General features: G+C 56.2%; 1 protein-coding gene and 1 long non-coding RNA gene across 2 annotated transcripts; one reads left to right on the top strand and one right to left on the bottom strand.

Annotated features, from left to right (window-relative positions):
• Nucleotides 1-10: 10 nt before the first annotated feature.
• EHD1 (EH domain containing 1) lies at nucleotides 11-18,628 on the bottom strand. The gene is made up of 5 exons (XM_036928261.2): nucleotides 18,055-18,628; nucleotides 14,510-14,607; nucleotides 3,872-4,284; nucleotides 1,207-1,371; nucleotides 11-730 (listed from the first exon to the last, which is right to left on the bottom strand). Exons 1-5 carry the CDS (start codon nucleotides 18,456-18,458, stop codon nucleotides 206-208), a joined length of 1,605 nt encoding a protein of 534 aa, XP_036784156.1. The 5' UTR covers nucleotides 18,459-18,628; the 3' UTR covers nucleotides 11-205.
• On the top strand, nucleotides 6,629-11,022 carry LOC118933852 (uncharacterized). The gene is made up of 3 exons (XR_005033255.2): nucleotides 6,629-7,212; nucleotides 7,333-7,531; nucleotides 9,601-11,022. It is a non-coding gene; the product is annotated as an uncharacterized LOC118933852 (long non-coding RNA).
• Nucleotides 18,629-19,677: the final 1,049 nt, after the last annotated feature.

The following is a 19,677-nucleotide window of genomic DNA, read 5'->3' as shown; positions in this document are numbered from 1 at the left end:
GAAAGAAAGCTGCCTCGAACGTTATATATTAAAAATATCCATAGTTCTTGTGCACAAAATTTCATCATTCACATACGAGTAACACCCACCTCCCACCTTATGAGAAAGATGGTGGTTTTCCTTTTCGAGAGCTGAGGAAGCATCTGCTCAGTCTTCATGGGTCTCAAGAACTGGCGAGCCTTCCCAGTCTGCCTGGCCTGGCCAGTCACTGGTGCCTCCGCTTGGAGGGTGGGATCAGGTGCGGGGGTAGGTCTGCGGGCAGCTCATGGCCCTCCAGCTTGACCCTGATGAGGTGGTTGGCCAGGGCAAACTCCTCGTCATCCAGCAGCCCGTCCTTGTCCACGTCGGCCAGCTTCCAGATCTTCCCCAGCACTGTGTTGGGCAGCTTGGACTTCACCATCTCCTTCTTGGCGTTGGCGCCTGTTATCTTGCCGTTGACAGGCGACAGCGTGTAGAAGATCTCATCGTAGGTGGGCTTGTCCTTGCCCACCACCCACTCGACATCGTCGATGCCCTCCCCGGCCCCCTCGCCGTAGCCGTGCCCAAAGGGCCCGTTCATGGTGCCTTCGAAGGCGCCACCTTTCACAGCCTGGGAGGGCATCAGGGACTCCTCCTGGCGCACCATCACCATCAGCCGGGCGATGTCGTTGGCCAGCATATCGTCCACCGTGTCCAGCAGCTTGGGCTTCAAGGCCTGGAACTTGCTGAAGTCCTGGGTCTGCAGGAGCTCCTGCAGGGGGTGGGGAGGGAGAAGGACAGGGCCGGGCCTTCAGACTCCAGGCACAGTGGGTGACGCGACCATTTCCAAGCAGAAAGAGCTGGTTGCATATTCGGCCCCAACCACTTAACAGCTTGGGCAACTCAGGTAACCCCTCTGGGCCTCGGCTCCCCAGTCTGTAAACTGGAGTGGACAACAGCACCTTCCCGGCAGGGCTGTGGCGAGGACGAACTGGGCTGACGCTAGAGGGCCTGGCGCAGCCCGTCCTCTCCCTGGGGCTCAGGGTGAGTCACCACATTCCTGTCCACAGTGTCACGCCTGAGCCAAATTCTCCTACTCGGGTGGGGTCCTGGGGCTTAACACAGCTGCTTCCACTGGGGAGGCCTCATCCCAAGGGCCAGGCCTCCCCGCGGAGCCACTGCCCCACTGCCCGGGCCTTCCTTCCCCCAGGTCGCCACCCACCCGCCTAGGGCCTGAGGCGGCTCTACCTGCATCTTCCGGAGGCTTGGGAAGTCACCGGGTGAGATCTGATGCTCCCGCTCGATCTTCTGGTAGATCTCTCCCAGGTTGTTCACCAGCTCTTTCTTTTTGCTCTCTTTCCCAAAGACGTTGGGCATCTCTTTCTTGAGGGAGCTGATGATGTAGGCGTGGACCTGTGAAGACACAGGAGGGGCAAAGTCAGGTGCTTCCCGGACACTGTGTCTGCCCCAGACAGTGGGGATTATAACCAGGAACTGCCCCAAGCAGCCGCAAGCCCACTTTCTTTGTTTCTCCAGGCCCACCCCCTCTCCCCGCTGCCCTTCCACGTAGCAGAGACCCGGAGCAGGTTCCTACGCAGCCGGGCGGAGCCCCACCACCCAGCATACGCAAGTATGTGGATGCTGACGTCACCGCCACAGAACTCCAACAGGGCCTGAGCTACGCTCCGCCTTCTCATGACAGCCTCGGGATGACTAGGCATTAGAAGAATCCCATAAGGCTTTTCCCAGATGTTCTGAACTTTAAACTCAATACCTTGCCTAGACACTGGCTAGGAAAGGCGGCACACCCTTCATCTCACAGCGGTCTGGCGACCCTGGCAGCTCTCGAGGGCACCAGCTCTCTAATCCCTCTGCCTGGCCAAACAACGCCCACCCATGGAGGGCTGCAGGCAGCCAGGCATTCCCCCTCCCCCAGACTGCCAGCTGTGCCCCACCAGATCCTCCGGGCCTGGGCCAGTCTGCCCCAGGCTGGGCTGGGCCAGGCACCTGGCTGACAACTGCCTGAGGGAAGCAGGCCTGTGGAGCGGTCACCACTCCGCCTATCACAGGCCAGTGCAAGCAGGGCAGAGAGCACGACTCACTCCAGGAAAAGGAAGCGGTCTGGAGGCAGCAGGTGCTGGACAAGATTGGAGAGCACGGGGTTTTCCAGGCCTGGTGACTCAAAGTGCCCAAGGGCCAGGCGTGTACACGCCACCTCTGCAGGAGAGCCGGCCAGACTCGCCTGCCCTTTGTGCTGGGAGAGCTGGGCTGGGGCACAGGAGGCGGCAGCTGAGCGGTGCGGGGAGGCAGTAAGGGTTGGGGGACAGGGTGGAGAGTTGCCTTTCCTGGTTGCCAGAGCAGAGGCTCCACTAGAAAAGGGGGCCAAGAGCAGCTTATGTGGGTTTCCTCATGGGTTTCCTTCTCAGAACCAGCTCCACTCACAGGGAAGGTTCCAGAAGGGAGGAATCTTGAAAAACGTGCAGCCCTGTCCCCTCCAGAGCAGGTGTCTACAACTGTGCTGTGCCTACAGATCCCCAGGAATTGGTATTCTAAAGTAGATTCCGCTTCAGTAGGGCAGGGCAGGGCCTGAGAAGCTGCACTTCCAGAATGTTCCAATCTGGCCCATGAGCACTTTGGGTAACCAGGGTGGAAACGCAGCCCAGTGGTAAAGGATGAAGGATCAGTTCTCATTACTCAGGACAGAGGGCACCCTGACTTCAGGCCTCAAGATGGTGTTGGGATATCCTAGGCCACTGTTCAGCCCACGGCAGTCTCAGAACCTCTGAGCAACACAACACGGGTAGCTGGTTCCCTGGCAGCCGGAGCACCGCCCTCGGGGCTCCCCTTGGATCCTCCAGGACCTGAGTCCTTCATACCTGGGAGCCCAGAGTGGCTGTTTCACTGGCCACAGGATGGCCTTCGCCAAAGGCCAACGCCCACAGAATGCAGGCCACAGGTAAACACCCCCGTTCTCCATGGCTGTTTCACCAGATGCAGTGATGCGCACCAGCGCTGACAGGCGTGGGCTGTCAGCCGAGCCCTGCGCCCCGGGGTCCGAGAGCCTCACGTGCACACTGACCCAGCCTGAAGACTTATCCAGGCAGGCTCATGAGGCAGTGCTTGAAGGGTGCATAGGTGGCATTAACCTTTGTTCCCCTGCCCCAGCCACCTTGGGGTCTCACTGAAGTACTTGGGCAGGTAATGAAATTCAGCACTCTGGATCCAAGCAATTCAGATGCTGCCAGCAGGTGCCAACGGGCCTGAGCTTCACAGAGGTTGGGGGAAGGCTTAGGAGGCTTCTTGGGGGTTGGGGCTACCCAGCATTTTCTCAGGACCCTCAGGCTTGTACCCCATCTCTCCACAACTAGCCTGTCCTGCTTAAGCGTCAGCTCCCTCCCAAGGCCCCCCGACCCGCCTGCTTTGGTAGAACCCCATGACAACACAAATATATTGTGCTATATTCTCTTTGTGTGTCTGCTTTCCCCATATAGCTGACAAGTGCTAGAAGGGTGGGGCCTACATGTGTCGGTCCCACTGTGTCCCCAGCACCCAGCCCGTGCTGAGCACACTTCAGGGCCAATCAGACCTGCTGCACCCACCCCCAACCACCCAGGCCGCCTCTGGGTGCAGCAGCACCTTCCTGTTTCATGCTTACATACTTTAAGAATCTTAGTTTATACTGTATATCAACTTTACTCCAGTAAAAAATTAGTAATAAATTTTTTTAAGTTAAAAAAAAAAAGAAAAAAAGGATCAGTTAAGAAAATGCTGCCTGAGGTGCAGAGGGGATTGGTTTAGACACAGAGCAAGGTGGGTGTGGTTGTAGGTCTGCCAGGATGGGTCCTGGGTATCCCAGAGGGGATGGCAGACAGATCCTGCCCACCCCAAGCCAGATCCCCACCCCCGGGCCTACCTTGGCAAGCCGTGCACGCTTGATCAGGTCATTGAGCTTCCTCAGAGCAGCGTTTCGGGGTAGGGACTGGATGTCTTTGAAGAGGTCTTGCTCCTCGGCCTCAAAGAGCTTGCGATTGTCAGGGATGAGGAGTGGGTGGGACCAGAAGGAGCCGATGTACACCCTGACCACCTCGGGGGTGTTGATGATCTTCCCCAGGGACCACATGAGGGCCCCATACACCCGCATCAGCTGCTGGGTCTCTATCTGGTCAGCCTTGTTCAGCACCACTCGGATCTTGTCCTCGTGGTTCTTGAGGGCCTTGATGACTTCTGAGAACTCATCAGAGATGTCCAGCTTGTGGGCGTCAAAGAGCAGGATGATGCGGTCGACTCTCTCGGCAAACCACTCCAGAACCGCTGCAAAGTCATAACCTGCGGGAAGAGAAGGGTGAGCTCTGGGGCTCCGGGGGCCGGGCTGTCCTGTCTCTGACTTGGCCTGGAACTTCTCAGCCTGGGCTCATTTTCATTTCTACACTTACTCTCGTGGACTGCACAGCACCCTGAGGGCAGGGTCATCAGGCCTCCCGTTTCTGTACCCACCATGGTAGTACCCTCACCCAGTGGCACCTGGCACAAAGAGGCGCTTACCAAATAAACAATGCAAACCAAGTCACAAATTCCAAGCTCTACAGTGGGTCAGACCAAGGCCAGAGAGGGACCCCAGCAGCATGAGTCAGCACAGCATGGTGAGAAGGCTGGGTGCCCTTGGGCAGTAGTGACAACACACAGCAGCAGTTAACACCTGCAGCTGCTACTTATTCAATGCCTGGCTCACTATTTTGCAGGAATCTCATTTTTCTCTACAATAGGAATTAAACTATAGCTCAAGGGTGAAATCTGGCCTATCATCTGTTTTGTAAATAAAGTTTTATTTGAAATACAGCTACGCTCATCTGTACAGTCTATGGCTGCTTTTGTCTACAATAGCAAGAGTTCAGAGGTTGTGATGAGACCATAAGGCCTTAAAAGCCAGAAATATTAACTCTGACTCTTAACAGAAAATGTCGCTGGCCTTTGCTCTACAATAGCCTATGAAGTACTACAAATGACTTCCCCTCTCTAGGTGTTAAATGCTTCTCTAACATGAAATGGTTAGACTAGATAAACTCTAGCTCTCAACTGTTTTCTGTGTTGTTTTCCACTAACCAATTAAGACCCTTTGGTGAATTGTGCCATCTGTGGCAGAGGCTATTAACTGGAATTCTTCCTTTAATAACAGAATTGTCTAGTTTCAGCTGGATCCATGGCCCCCCGAGCTTAAGACTGCATTTCCCAGCCTTTCTGGCAGCAGAAATGGACAAGAAAAGTTGTACGAGTCCTTTGTCCTTTCCCCCCTTCCTGAGGACCGGAATGCAGATGTGATGGTAGGAGCTAGAGCAACCACTTTGGGTTCAGAGATGAATGCTGTATACTCAGGATGCCCTGGACAATTATTTTTCATAGAACTATCTGATATCTGATTTAAACCAATGGATCTTTCAGTCTATGTAACAGCAGTTTAATTTGTAACCTATTTTATAACTATGTATCTTCAAAATGTTTCCACTTCTTCCATTGCCCCCAGAAGAAGTAAAAATTCTGTTTCTCATCTTCTAGGAATACTGAAAAGTAAAAAGACTATGTATTAACAGTAGCCTGAGAGTTCTTTGGGAAGCCTGGGTTCCAGCCCCTGAGCTGCCATTTCCTCTCTGGGTGATTCTGGGTAAATCTGCTTGTCCCCAGGCTGTCTCCTCATTCTTCACCTGCTACCCGCAGGCCATCCCAAACGCAGGCCAGCCCTCTTAAGAATTACCAAGTTCTTCAGAGCATAGCCAGGCTCCTGAAAATAAGCCAGAGAAGGTATTCCAGAAGAGAAGAGCCTGGGACCCTGCCCAGAAACCAGCCCAAACCAACCCCCTCACCTTCCCAGCATCCCGTGCCTAATCTGGGATTTAAACATGCATTCTCCAGCCTGCAGGGAACAGAAAAGTAGCAGGTGGAGGCACCAGAGAAAGGGACCAAATGTCAAGAAAAGGTCCAGAGCTACCTATAATGACATGATGAGGCAGCCCTCCCCATCCCACCCCTAAGGAACCTGCGGCCGGGCCTCCCAGGCTGAATGCAAGTCCACAGCTAGGCTCCCATCTAGGCCAGAACCCCAGCCCCTCACAAGGGCTTTACGAGTGTTAACACTGTGGGGCATGCCTAGGTGAGGCTCCACTTAAACATTCCAGCTGCCAGGTGGCCCGGGTTAAAATGTGCTCCAGAGCTGTCTGCACACCTGATGCCAGTGCTCCAAGCCTCTCCCCACACTCGGGCACCCAGAAAGCACACAGTGTAAAAGAGGCAGCTCTGGATTCAACTCCTGGCTCCAGCCACTGACTCCTGACTTTAAGTTTGTAACTTGTGAGTCATGCTTTCTTCATGTGTAAAATTCAAAATATAACTCCTCCTCCAAGACCTCAGGGAGGATTAAACGAGGTGATGCTCAGGCTCCTGGCACAGGCCCAGGCGCGGGGAGAGGTGGCAGGGCTCAGGGGAATGAGGGGCTGAGTGGCCTGGAACCACATCTCTGGTCAGGAACTGCATGACAAAAGTTTGACCTGCCCAGCTTTCATCGTGTAGCAAGACACTGAAATTTAAGGAAAACCCCAAGTCTACTGCTTCTGCTGACTGAGCCTTACTTGCCAGGGCAGTGCAGGCAGCCTGTCCCTGTCCCAGCAGGCCAGGAAACGGGATGCTCTCATCAGGCAGCCCACCGGCTGGAGTCCCTCACAGGGTGGAGGGAGGCACAGTTGGTGGCAGAACAGTCCCTGTGAGTCTGAACTTCAGCCCGAGCAGGGCAGCAGCCAGCCTTCCAACCCCGTGCAGTCAGTCGGAAACGGCCAGGCTACCAGGTGCCCAGTGCTCAGAGTGGGGGAGGCAGGGAGCAAGTGCCAGTCACCAGCCACCACCACGGTCTGCTGGTTCCAAAGTACAAGGTCCCCACAGCCCGCAGACACTGTGAAGCTGCTCCAAGAGCCACGGGAAGGGACACCCAGAGCCAAGCCATCAGCAGAAAACCGGAATAGGAAGGCCAAGGAGGTGGGGCTGGGAGCGGCTGAGGAGGCTGCAGCGCCTCCCCGGGCAGGGCTCCACAGCCTTTCACGGCTGCCTCTGGAACACAGGTCAGCACTGAGAAAGCGATGACTCAGGACTGTACAGTGGCTTCTTCTCAGCAAAAATGAGGCCCAACTTCTCCCCATCAAACTGCCCAGAGACCACCGCAAGTTGATGAGCACAGATCCACACGGCTGGGGAAGCGGCCAGGCCAGACCCGAGGTAAGGAACGGGGCGCCCTGATGGGCCGGGCTCTGTGCGGGACACAGCACCTGGGAGCTGAGCTCGCCCCCCAGACTCCACCAATGCGATGCAGCCTCACACCCCCTCCCCTGACGGCAGGGGGCCCAGGACGCACAGGACAGAGAGAGAGAAAGGAGGAGGAGGAAGAGGCAGCCTCTGACCTGCAGCAGCAGAGTCAAAGCCGGCAGGACCACGAGCCCTGAGCGGGGCCCAGCGCCCCCACCGTCCTGCCAGCAAACCCGGTTACTGGCCAACACCTCAAGTTGCAGCCAACAGACCTAAGTCCATTTATTTGCAGGTGAATGAAATTTCCTGTTTATTATGAAAATGCTCACACTTTCGGTGAGAGAGACATGGTGGCTGGCCAAGTACACCCATAGGTCATGAAAAGGTCACAACACTCAGACTTGTGTGATGTCACTGCAGATGTAGGACAACACATAACCACGAGGCTGCAGCCACCACCAGGCTCACCTAACACCCCTCCAAGCCCTCACCTGGCCTCACGGACGGGCTCTCAACAGGCACCAAGGCAAGACCCGCGGCTGCAGCACTGCGAGCACCAATCAGGTCCCTGCCACAGGCGGGCCAGCAGCGACGCAGCCAGCGCTCAGCCTGGAGCTGGGTGGCAGGTGACAAGGACAGGGACCAGGGGATAAGTACAGGGATAAGCGTGCGGGGCTGCCACCCTGCCCCAGCACTGCAGGCTTTGGGACATACTAGGAGTCAACCTTAGGGACTGGATACCAGCCTAGGAATCAGGCACTGGATGCCACCGGGTGCGTAGCAATCTCACCGCACAGTGGGGAGTCAGCGTGCTCGCTGTGAGAGACAACTGTCCCCTCCCAGAGACAGGGCCGTGCTGCTGCGGCTTCACTGGCCGCAGGCCAGGGCGGAGTGAGGGGGCTGACGCCGGCATCCCCAGGAAGGAACACACAGCACAGTCCCAGGGGGTGAGCTGGAGGGAGAAGGCCCACCCTGCAGTGGACGCAAAAGCCAGTGTCAGCTCTGGTAAGGGACAGTCTCAGGCTCACAAAGTTCTGGGACCTTGAAGACATTATGGAATAATGAAATAAGCCAGTCCCCAGAAGACAGATACTGTTATGATTCCACTTACTTACATGACGTACCTGGTCAAATCCATAAGAAAGAAAGCAGACCGGTGGGTGCCGGGGCTACGGGAGGGGGCACGGGGAGTCACGTTTCCTGGGGACAGGGCTTCAGTTTGGGAGGATGAAGAGACTTCTGGAGATGGATGGATGGGGGGCATGCTTGCACAACAATGTGAATGTCCTTAATACCACTGAGCTGCACATTTAAACTGGTTAAAAGGGTAAATCTTAACATGTATTTTCACACACACACATAGTCCTGGGGGTGGGGAAAGAAAGGGAGAAAGAGGAATGGCTCTGGGTGACCAGACTGGGGGCTGTGCTGCGCCTCAGCATGAGTGCGCAGGCTGCGTGGACAGAGGCTGCACTGCAGGGCGCCCCTCCTCCGGGCTCCACTGCCGCCCAGCGCCCTCGGAGCCGCTCTCCGGGCGGCGGGCCTCCTTACCAGGTCCGCCCTCCTGAGGAGACTGGCGCCGGAGTGGAAGACGCAGCAGCTGTGATGCGTCCTCACACTACCCTAGCACCCGCCAGACGCAGGTAGTTCCAGCAGCTGGGGGAAAAGCTGCTTCATACATTCCTGAAGTTTCTAGAACGTGAACAATAGTGGGTTTGTCTCCGATCAACTTTTGTTTCCTGCCATTCAAGCTGCGTGGGCCTCGGTGTTTCTTGCCATGGCTGTCCACATGCGTTTCCCACTGTGCTGGGCCAGAAGAGCAGAGCTGAGGTTAAGGAGCTAAGCGCCGGCATCATGAGGTCTTGTTCCTGAGCCTCCTGCAGCTCAAGCTCTTAAGGGAAGGGCTTTTCCAGTGTAGCACAGCTGTTATGAGAAAGGGGCCTCCCCATTCCTAGGCATTAACCCAACAGAAATAAGAAATTAAGATCTGCACTGTGCACAAATGTTTACAGCAGCTTAATTCAAAACTGGCCCAAAGTGAAAACCCCAGACGCCCTTCAGCAGGTGACCAGATAGCAAACAACTCATGGCGCAGCCACACATGGGTATGGCAGTGAGGGGCAGCCCGTGGGCACTCTCAGAGATGGCCTGCACCTCAAGAACACATGCTAAGCATCTTGCTATACTGATGGACAGTGACTGCAATGGGGTATGTGGGGGGGAACTTGATAATACGGGTGAATGTAATAACCACAATGTCGCTCATGTGAAACCTTTATAAGATTATGTATCAATGATACCTTAGTTAAAAAAGAAAAAAACCGCCAAGTAAGAGACAGACCAAAAGACTTCATCCCACAGGATTCCACTGAGATGACGCCCAGGAAAATGCAAGACTTTAGGGCCAAGTATCATATCAACGAGTTGCGAGGACCAGGAGTGGCCACAGAGCACAGGGAGCCTCCAGTGCAGTGGAGGAACTCTACATCTTCACCCAGTCGTGGTTCCATGACCACTTCACAGAGCTGGACACCTACAAAGGGTGAAGTTTCCTGTAGTTCATATAGACCTCAATAAATGTGACTTAGAAATAAGCCACAGGATGGGGAAGTGGAGAGAAGACAGATGGACCCTGGAATCAGGCTCCCGCATGAATCCTGAACCTGCTCAACAGCCAGCTGTGTGACCCTAGCAGGCTGTCCTTATTCCCTCTCCAAGCCTCGGTTTCTTCATCTGTAACATGAAGATGGTGGGCTTCCATCTCACACAGCTGCTGGGACCATCAAGTGAGCGCCTGGCACACTGTGTAAGTGCTCGTGTTTGCTATCATTTACCACACGGTTTGTATTTTGGGCTCAAGAAGCTTAGATTCTGATGGGTGTGTAGCAACAACTGCTTCTAATGTGTTAAGAATGCGTCGTACCCCAAATAGAAACCAAACATTCACAGGCGCCAGGGCCAGCTGCTGTCCAGCCAGCCGCCAGGCTCAGAGCCGTGGAACAGGTGCCGAGCTCCAGCACTGGCTGGTACCGCTCCCCAGAGGGCAGAGCCCACAGCATTCCCATCAAGGGCTCGGGCTAAAATCTGTCCTGCTGGAGCAAAGGGCAGGGAGAGACGGGGGCGGAGGTGAGAGAAGGCTCTGAGGGGCGTAGCTGTGGGGAGGCCCACGGTGCCCTGAGGAAGTCCTGGCATCTGCAGGGGAACCCCAGCCAAGACAGAGCTTCCCCCTCTCAGGCCTCCTCGGAATGGTATTCAGAAGAACATCTTCCTCATCAAAGTCTGGGAATCCCTGGATTTTTCAGTGTCTTTATTTCGAAGGAGCTGACATTTGTTGAAATCTTAAGTGTGTACCAGACACCAGGGCAAGAGCTTAACACTCGCACATTCTGTCATCATCCACCAGAACAGAGAGGCTAGTACTGCTAGTCCTGTTTTACTGATGCAGCTCCAGGGGTTGCAGTAACCTTGGAGGGCCCCCAGCTCCTAAGGCACCGAGCTGGGGCCTGAACCTCCTGCCCTGGCTGTGCTGTGGGCACTAGGGACCCAGGAGGGGCACAGCACTTGGCCCTGCCCAAGGACTTCAGGCAACCTCCGGGAGCACTCTGTGGGCTGCAGGGAGCCCTGGCCTGGAGGGCTTTTGCAGGTGGAGCATCTCAGAAGGCAACAGGAGAGTCCGCAGGAAGGGAGGGCTGCCCACAGCGCAGACTCAGAGGCTCCAGGATTGGGTTGGCAAGGCCCTAGCCAACTATTAGGATGGCCCCCGGGCTTGGATGGAGCCTGGGGGCCGAGGACAGTCAGGACGGCAGGTGAGAAGCCAGGGGACCAGCCACCTTGGCCAGGCCTCCCAGTACCCATCCATGGGTGGCCTGGGGACAATTTCTCGCTGGAGGTACAGAATAGAGAAAAGAAGATACCAGCATTGTTCAAAGACCTGGACCTCAACTCCATTTCTGGACACGCAGTCTGATCTCAGGCTGGGAGAGAAACAGAGGGGGTGCCCCTGGGCATTTCAGGAGAGCTCAGAAGCCCTGTGCAGTCGCAGCCTAGGGACGCGCATGTGCTCTGAGCTCTGGGCGCACCCTCGGGGCAGAGCGTCCTCTGGCGGCACAGTGCGGTGAGAGCACAGCATCCGCCAGGCTCCCATCCGGCCCAGCCTGTGTGTCATCATGAGCTATTACTTAACTTTCCTAAGCCTGGGGTTTCCTCATCTGAAAAGCAGTAGCTTCCTCACGGACTGTGATAACTAAGCAGGGCTGGTTCACGTGGTGGGGGTCCACAGAGAGCCAGGCACAAGGCTGAGCTCCCGTCTCCTAACCCAAGCTTAGGTAACACTGCCCTGCTGACATGACTCCCATGGGGGAAACTGAGGCACCAATGTTCTCATTCAGCTCACGGCCATGCAACGATGACAACCTGGAGCGCAGTGGCCAGGCCCCTGCCTCTAGGACTGGGGCCTGCCTGTGTGTGCCTCCTGCTGGCCCCCCCTCCACCCCCCAAAGACCTGCCGCAGAAGAGACCCTGCTCCCAGACACTGGCATGATTCTACAGGTGGGCAGCAGCCTGGGCACCACCCTGACTGGGCCCCAGATGCCCTCTGGAACACCCTTTATCGGTCACATGGGCAGCTCTCAAGAGTGAACACTGTCCTCACCAGTCACCTTTTGCTGCTGACACAGGAGAACGTTATCTTTAAAGTCACTCAGGAGATTAGCAGCAGGGCACCCCCCGACCAGAGGCCCCTTCTCCTCCCGTGGCAATTCCCAGGGGTCTCTGGCAGAGCCTGGGCTACATCCTGACTGCTTTGGGCCTGCACAGGCCTTGTGAATCTTTCTGGGCAGCATTTCCGGCACAGGGAAAGAGGGAGGCAGTCGGGATGGGCCAGGCAGGTAGGGTGGGAAATGCAAGTAAATGTAATTAGCAACTCTCCTGCACATGTAACCTCCACAAGGATGTTCTGTTTCCAGCGAATGAGGTCAGCAGAGCACAGGAATGCACGCTGCCTGCCCAGGACCTTGTTTGCTGCTGGCCCTGTCTTTCTGAGAGGGAAACACCTGCTTTCCACGCCATCAGCAGAGGGGCGGCTGGGGAGCCTGGGGTGCACTGCCCTTCTGATTTCCTCTGCTGGGCAGGGTGACAAGGGACCTTTGCAAAGCCTTGGGGGTGGGGCTCCAAGGAGAAATCCACTCCTCCATCCACCTAGCGGCCACCAACTGCAAGGCCGCCCCCAGCACATCTAAGATTAACTTACACCAAATGTGCACGACAGCGAACCCCAACTCGGTAACTTTTACTAACTTTAAACCAAGACCTGGAGAGTGACAAAGCAAAAGGTCCAGTAACATCAGTTGGATCTTTAGATACTTCAGAGGAAGAAAGCCCTCCTCCCGTCACAGGGCTGCACTGATCTTCAAGCCACCCTCCTCCCCCTGCCCCTGCAGGGGTGGGGAGGTTTCTGTGGCGCCCGGAGAGGGAGAGGGGCCACATCTTACACCCGGAGGGGCACAGGCAGCAGCGCAGCGTGGCCTACCACCTGCCTGCCTTCCTCCTCCAAGCCTCTGCTGCCTGCATGGGCAACGTGAGGGCCAGAACCGCCTTGCACACCACATCATCCCCTGGCAGCCCAGTCAAAACGTGCCCTGTGCCTGCTGACTCACTGGCCAGTGGGTGCTGAGGAACTGCTCCGGTGCCAGTCCAGAGAGTGCACGCATGGACACACTGCCCGCCTTCCTGCTAGTGGGGAAAGGAGGCAGACGGAAGGGGAGGCAGAGGAGGGAGGCATCCCAGCAGGCAGGGGCCACAGAGCCCAAGGCAACAACGGACAAACTCCCAAGTTCTCAGCCTGAAGTGTGGAAGCCAGCCCGCCAGGGGAATCTCACAGCCCTGGGGAGAACAGCTGTTTCTAAGTCCCCTTTTCACAAGACAGTGGGGGCCACAAGAACCCTAGAGCCCCTCCCTCAAGTACCGTAACTCCCAGCTCTGAAGGCCACACTGAACACAGCATTCTCGGAAGAGGAGCCTTTTTTTGTGAGCTATTTTCCCTTCTCCTAAGACATGTACAAATCAAGTGACCTCTGGGGCAGGGAGCACGGTGCAAAGCCCAGGGGAGGCTTAGCTGATGACCCCAGCCAGAAGAGGATCCTCCACCTCCTCCTCCAGGTCACTAAAGAGATAACCTTTTGTGGGTTTCTCTTTAAAAGTGACTTAGGCAGATTTTATAGCTTTGCTTTAAGCAAATGACAAGGCTTTGCTTATCAGGCATTTTCTTAAAACCAGGTTGCAACAATAGCAGAAAAAACAAACTGGTGTCTGTCTTTCTAGAAAGGGTCCCTAAGTGTGCCTCTGAACCCTCAGGAGTGTCATTATCAGGGGTGGAGAAGCTGAAAGCTTAAACCGGACTTAGCGCAGTTTCGGTGCCCTCTGGTGCCATCCCACAGGGGTGGGGCCCACAAGCCTGGAGAAAGAGAAGCAAGGTTGCTCAGGCACAGGGGCCCCTCGTAGCCACAGCGGAGACTATACCCCAAAACCTCAGGCTGCTGGCTTCATCCACAAAGCTCCCCAATGTGGAGAAGCCCAGAGGGAAAGGGGTGCAGGAAAGATCTGCAAGTTAATGACAAGCCAACCTGGTCACTTGCCCTCAATCCCTCAGTTTGACCTTATTTCATTTTCACATCTCAGCTGCAGACTCCACTCCGAGCCTGCCAGATACCACCCACCTGCCCTCCTGCGCCTCCCAGAAAGCGCGCGTGTCCAGGGCTCCCCTCCCGTCCACAGCAGGAGTGGCGCTCAGTGTAGGCTGGCTCCTTCAAGTCATCCTGTTCTCTCACAGGTCTGCTGGGCCCACCAGGAACTTACATGGCTTTGGGAGGCAAAGTTTTTAAACACAAACTGAAGGGGAATGCGCCCCAGGGGAGCCAGGGCCTCTTTCAGAACTGCAATACTGGCTGAGGAACCCGGAATCCAGACACTGCGTGACCTCCTGTGACCTCACAGCCAGCCCGAGGCCCCGTCCTCTTCTCCAGCACGCCCCAGCGGCTGGAAAGCACGAAAGCCACATGAAATTGCCTGTGGCCTCGCCCTGATGGCTCTTGTAACCCTAGCAAAGGAAGCCAGGAGGAAGCAGCTCCTGCCCAGGGCTTGGAGCACTGTGGAGACACCAGGCTGATGTAACAAGCTCACTTGGCCTGGGACAGAGCTCAAGGGCAGTGTCTGGTCTGCTGATGGACATCAGATGGAAGGTGCCCTGGGCTGGGTGGTGTCAGAGCCTGTTTACCTCTGCTGATGCGCTGTTTCTCTCCAGACAGGATCCCGGGAGTGTCGATGATGCTGATACTGTCCAAGACGGGGTTGGGCAGCTGGGCACACATGAACCTGCATAGAGTGAGAGCCGGAAGGGAGGCATCAAGGCTCAGCTGTCACCGCCAGAGATCTGAGAATGGTGCATGCTGTATGGCTTCCTTTCCAGGAGCAAAGAACTTAAAGGGGTTTTCTATTGCTTTAGTTTCCGGGGTTGCCAGCAAGCTACATATTCTCTTAGCTGGGAGCCCAACCAGCAGGCTCAAACTGACCTACATCAGCATTTCCCGCACATCGGCTTCTCCCACAGCGTTGAGAGTTCAAATTCCAAGTTGCTGCCGTGTTAGTAAAACTGCATGAGCCTAGGTCACCATTCAATTCCAGGGGGAAACGTAAGGGTGAGATGGTGTCCTTAGAATTCCACTTTAAAATTTTCAACCGCTGAGCCAAATCTCCACACACCATCTGGGCCTTTCTTCCTGTTGCTGGGCCCGCCCTCCCCTTCCACCCAGCTGCTTGGGTGAAGGGACGGCAGTGGGCGGCCAGTGAAAGCTGGGGACCACACGGGCTGGTTGGTGGGGCCAGGAGGTACAGACACCATTCTCTGAAAGTTGAAGCAGGCCAAGGAGAAGCGAAGCCACAGAGAGGGGAGCAACTCACGGTGCGGGCTTTGCTGTGTGTGCCCAAGTCTCCTCTGGCCTTAGAACAGCCCAGAACAGCAAGGGGCTGTCCCCACTAATGGCACAGATTCTGAACTGGGCACAGGGGAAAAAAAGCTTCTCTAAAAAAGTTACTGTGAGCAGAGCAAATGCTGACCCGCTGTCTGTGGAATGCAGGCCTTTCCAACAGTGGGGAGGAATCCTAGCTATTAGCTTCTCCTTAGCTTTCTTCCCCCCAAGTTCTAGTGGCCCACAGGCTCGGGACAACTGGCCAGGGTGAGAGGGGCTGCCTGCAAGCACAACACAGCAAAACTGCCCTCAGGGAGAACAAACCTTGGACCTCACCCTTGCCGGGGCCAGCAGCAGAGCACGCATGCTGTAAATAAGCTGCATGCCAGACCCAGGGCTCCTGCTAGAAGGGGAGTCACTGAAGAGGAGACCAAAATAAATGGATCTGAAGAATAGGCTCTGAGAGGTGACATACTTAAAAACGCTTGTAGATGAACGATCTGTGTGATTCAGAAACAAGTTGCTCTGCAAAGCCCAGGAAGTGTGGCACAAAGTAAGAAAGGAGCAGCAGTACAGAGGCAACCCATCTCACTTCCCGCCAACAAGGATGAGGATGCAGATTCCACCTCGCACTACAAGCAGGCGGGACCAGTTACACAGTGAGTTTCACAGGATGCTCTTAGGACACCCTGACTGTGCCCTGCCTTGGTCTGCTCCATCTGATTTCAGTCTTAAGCAGCCACTTAGGAGGAAAAGGCCGGACAGCCAAGTTCATGACTCAATGGGTCTCTTTAAAGTGATGGGAGAGGCTGTGCCAGCCAGAGAAGAGACCCCTTTGTGTGCTCTGGCTAGCTGGGTAGCGCTTAGTGTACTGTATGGGCTGACAGAGCTTGGGGCCTCCGCTCCAACAAACCAGGACCCACCCGCCCTTGGCTGAGGAGGCCTCTTTTGGCAAAGTCATTATCGATCAGGAACCCTCTGGATAAGAGGTGCTGGCAGCAAGGAAACAGAAGTGTGGGTCTTGGATCCTGTGGGCACCATCATCATCAGACTGCCTGTCTTGGACCCAGCACTTCTGAACTGCTCTTTTCTTTTGGGTAGAAGCAACAGTAGGTGGTAACTGGCTGCACAAAGGCCAGACAGTAAGCGCTGTATTAACTTGTAATAAGTCAGCCTGTAATAAGTTAACCTGAAATAAATCAGCTGTGGGTTTCTTGGACCAATGGGGTGGAGGGTGGGAGGTTGCCTACATGTCTTAAGATCCCTTCTAGCTCTGAAACTTTAGGTCTCCAAATTCAGAAATCAGGTCAGAAGCCCATTTCTGCTCGTCTGCTCACGATCCCAAATGGAGAAGTGAGGAGAACAGAGACTGGGGTAGCTGCCCTTCCTTCCAGCTTCCCAAAGTTCTGGGTGAAAGTAGAGGCCTAATGATGCTTGTAATTCCCAGCATCCAAACTTTCCACTAGATCACACTGCACCCACCAGCCAATAGTCTGAGCCAATGACCTATCTGCAGGCACAATAATTCTAAAACACTAGTGTTCTCCGGAGGATGGCTCAAGACCAAGAAGGCCACGCCTCTTCAGGAGTTCCCCCAACCTCCATCCCAAGGCTTTGCTCAACTCTGGCCCTGACACATGAACACAGAGGACAAGCTCAAACGCCTGAAAGGGGCAAAAAGACTGAGAAGGATGCCCGTCTTCTCTGTTAAAGATCAGCTCTGTGCACGGAGGTAGGCCTGGCCACAGCCTTGGGGTGGGGGCAGGCTGGTCCACCATGTGGTGGGTGGCTGGATGGTGTCTGGAAAGGAATGTGATCATGCAGGGTGGAGGCCTGGAAGACAAGAGTCAAGAATTCCTTCCTAGGCTCTCCCCGGACTTAGGTTTCTAAAGGCATGTGGAGTCACTCCCTGAATGGGAGAGGTAGGGGTGAGGGATGCAGAGAGGGCAGATCTTTGATGTGCACTGGTATGTCCCATGGGAGTAGGGGTTGAGGGAAGGATTTCAGAACCACTAATACTTTGGGGTTCTTTTAAGAGTGAGCTTAGCCATTGCACTCCTTAAAGTGTTTTGTCTGTAGTTACCGTAAGAGTTAGAATCTTGGAGGATTACACACACATCATAAGGTGGCAGGCCCCAAATAGGTTGAGGAACCTCCTAGAAAGTCTACAAGACGGACTCAGAGTCTGAATCTCAGTTCAGGGCTCCGCGTACCAGGGCGGAGGCTGCTTCCTGAAATCCCTAAAGCAGCACAAACACATTAGAGCTGCCCCTGGGATAAGTACTCACACCCCAACTGTCTGGTGTCCCCCTTGGGCTGCCCCAAACTCAGCAGGCCACAGCAGATCCTCCTTGTCCCTCCAACACAAAACCACCAGTCCCAGGGGAGGCACAGAACACCACAGCAGCAAAGGGAATGGCTAAAAGTTTCACAGTATTTTTCCAGGGCACTTAAGAAACAGACCCTTGAGGGGAGGGAGGGAGGAGGGACTGGTCTGAATGAGTTAGGTGCGTCCAGTCTGGCGAAGGACGTGGAAATAGGAATCGCACCTTCCTAACGTGGCCCCGGTTCTGACGGATGTGGGGCTGGAATCTGCGGGAGGATTTGGGAGTTTAACCGATAACCTGGAAAATTCTGGGGATAACAGAAGCCGGGGGAGCCAACGACTGCCCACTCCCAGGCTCCGGGTGGGTTTTCTGCGGGAAGCGGCACGGGACCCTATCCCAGGGAGTGGTCGTGGGGGTCTCGCTTGGGCCTCGGAGACAAAGGACGGCGGGGGAGGCGGCGCGGCAGGGTCAGGACCCAACTGTAAGGCTGAGGGCGCCCTCCGCCCCCCGGGTCAAGGGGCAAGTACCTGTTGAGGAAAGCGTTGCCGAAGGCGTTGAGCTTGCGGAAGGGGCGCCGCGGGTCGACAACGAGCGCGTTGCCCGGCACCACGCCCTCAGTGGGGCCGTGCATGACCGCGATGAAGGAGTCGGTGGTGGGCTCGGGCCCGATGCGCATCCCTGGGAAGTCCTGCTCGATCAGATGCCGGATGAAGGTGGTCTTGCCCGTGCTGTACTGGCCCACCAGGAGCACCATGGGCTTGTTGTCGAAGTCGGCGTCCTCCAGCGCCGGGGAGTGGAACTCGTGGAAGCGGTAGTGCTCCTCCAGGGGCAGCAGCTTCTGCGCGTACAGCTGCCGCAGCCCCTCGGCCACCGTCTGGAAGAGCTCCGGATCCTTCTTGCGGCGGGCATCCTTGCTGACCCAGCTGAACATTCTGCGGGAGACCGGGCTGGCTGCGGCAGAGCAGAGCGGCGGCTAGGACCAGGCCCGGCCAGCCGGCGGAGGGGCGGCGGGAGCAGGGGGCGGGGAGCGGCCCGCACTGCGCAGGCGCCGTGCTCGGCCCGCGGAGCGCCCTCTGCGGAGTGGAGCGCGCGCTTCCTGGTGCGCCCTTTATAAGGCCGGGCACCACGTTCGGGCGCGCGCGCGCCGGCGCCAGAAACTGGGAGGGGGAGGGGTGCCCCGCCCGCGAGCTCCCCGCCACGTCCTCCCCTCCCCCGCCTCCCATTGGCCGGTTCCAAATCTCGCGAGCTCCGCTAGCTCCGCTCCCCGCCCCTGACCGGGTGCCGTGGCAACCACACCTGTTTCGCCCCACGCGCAGGGGGTTCCTTGTGCCAAATGCTAGCGTTGGGAAGGGGGGAAGCGGGAGGCCGGCGCGAGGAGTTCCCTGGGCCTGCGCGCTTTCCCGCACACGCGAGCTGTCCAGTTAGACACCCCAGCTCCCTGACTACGCGCCGCACCCGCAGCGCCCCACGAACGGTTCTCCTCCCACCGGCTCAGAATCCCGAGGCATCGGATGACCCTGGGCCGCGCGCCTCCTTTCCTCACTGCCCTTCCTTGCCGCCTCCTCTCATGCCCTCTTTATCTGCTTTGGGAGAGGAAGAGACAGGAACGAGGTAGTAGAGGAACTGCGGGAGTAGAACATCCAAGGCCGCGTGGTGACCGGGAAAGAAAAATGGGCGGGGAGAGGGAGGCTCATGGGGAAAGTCTGACCAGCAGCAGGAGGCCTGAGCGCCCCGCAGGCCAGCGGGGCTGGGAATCGGGAAACGGACACAAGCAGTGCAGGACGCACAAGACATATGACCCGTGGGGTAGAAGTGCCGGCCTCTCTAAAGGGGCTGCATCAGTGGAGGGTAAAGAGGAAGTTGAGGCCCTCTGGTCCTTCGGGTTTTGAAGAAGTGAAATCGGAAATTCCCTATGTGGGGAGGAGGGGAAATATGGGGCAACAGTGAAATCTTGTGGGAACTTAGGGGGAATTTAAATACCCAAATACTTCCACTTTCCTCTCAGGGTCACCACCAGTTACCATCTAACTCTGACCTCTGGCACCCCCTTACCAGTGCCTGGCTGTTCCATTAGGCTCATTCCCCTTCCATCATGCTCGGCCACACACAGGCCCCCTTGGCTGTCCAGGCTGATGAGAATCTTCAGTGAT

Source organism: Manis pentadactyla, chromosome 9 (assembly GCF_030020395.1).
Source record: "Manis pentadactyla isolate mManPen7 chromosome 9, mManPen7.hap1, whole genome shotgun sequence".
Taxonomy (NCBI): domain Eukaryota; kingdom Metazoa; phylum Chordata; class Mammalia; order Pholidota; family Manidae; genus Manis; species Manis pentadactyla.
The sequence above is the reverse complement of the archived record's forward strand: the minus strand, read 5'-3'. Positions and strand labels throughout refer to the sequence as shown.

Excerpts from the sequence above, each read along its gene's own strand:
- EHD1 (XM_036928261.2), bottom strand. The coding sequence starts at position 18,458 with ATGTTCAGCTGGGTCAGCAAGGATGCCCGCCGCAAGAAGGATCCGGAG. Across the intron at positions 4,285-14,509 it reads GAAACAGCGCATCAGCAGAG|GTTATGACTTTGCAGCGGTT; the intron begins GTAAACAGGCTC and ends CTCTTCCCGCAG. Across the intron at positions 731-1,206 it reads CAAGCCTCCGGAAGATGCAG|GAGCTCCTGCAGACCCAGGA; the intron begins GTAGAGCCGCCT and ends CACCCCCTGCAG.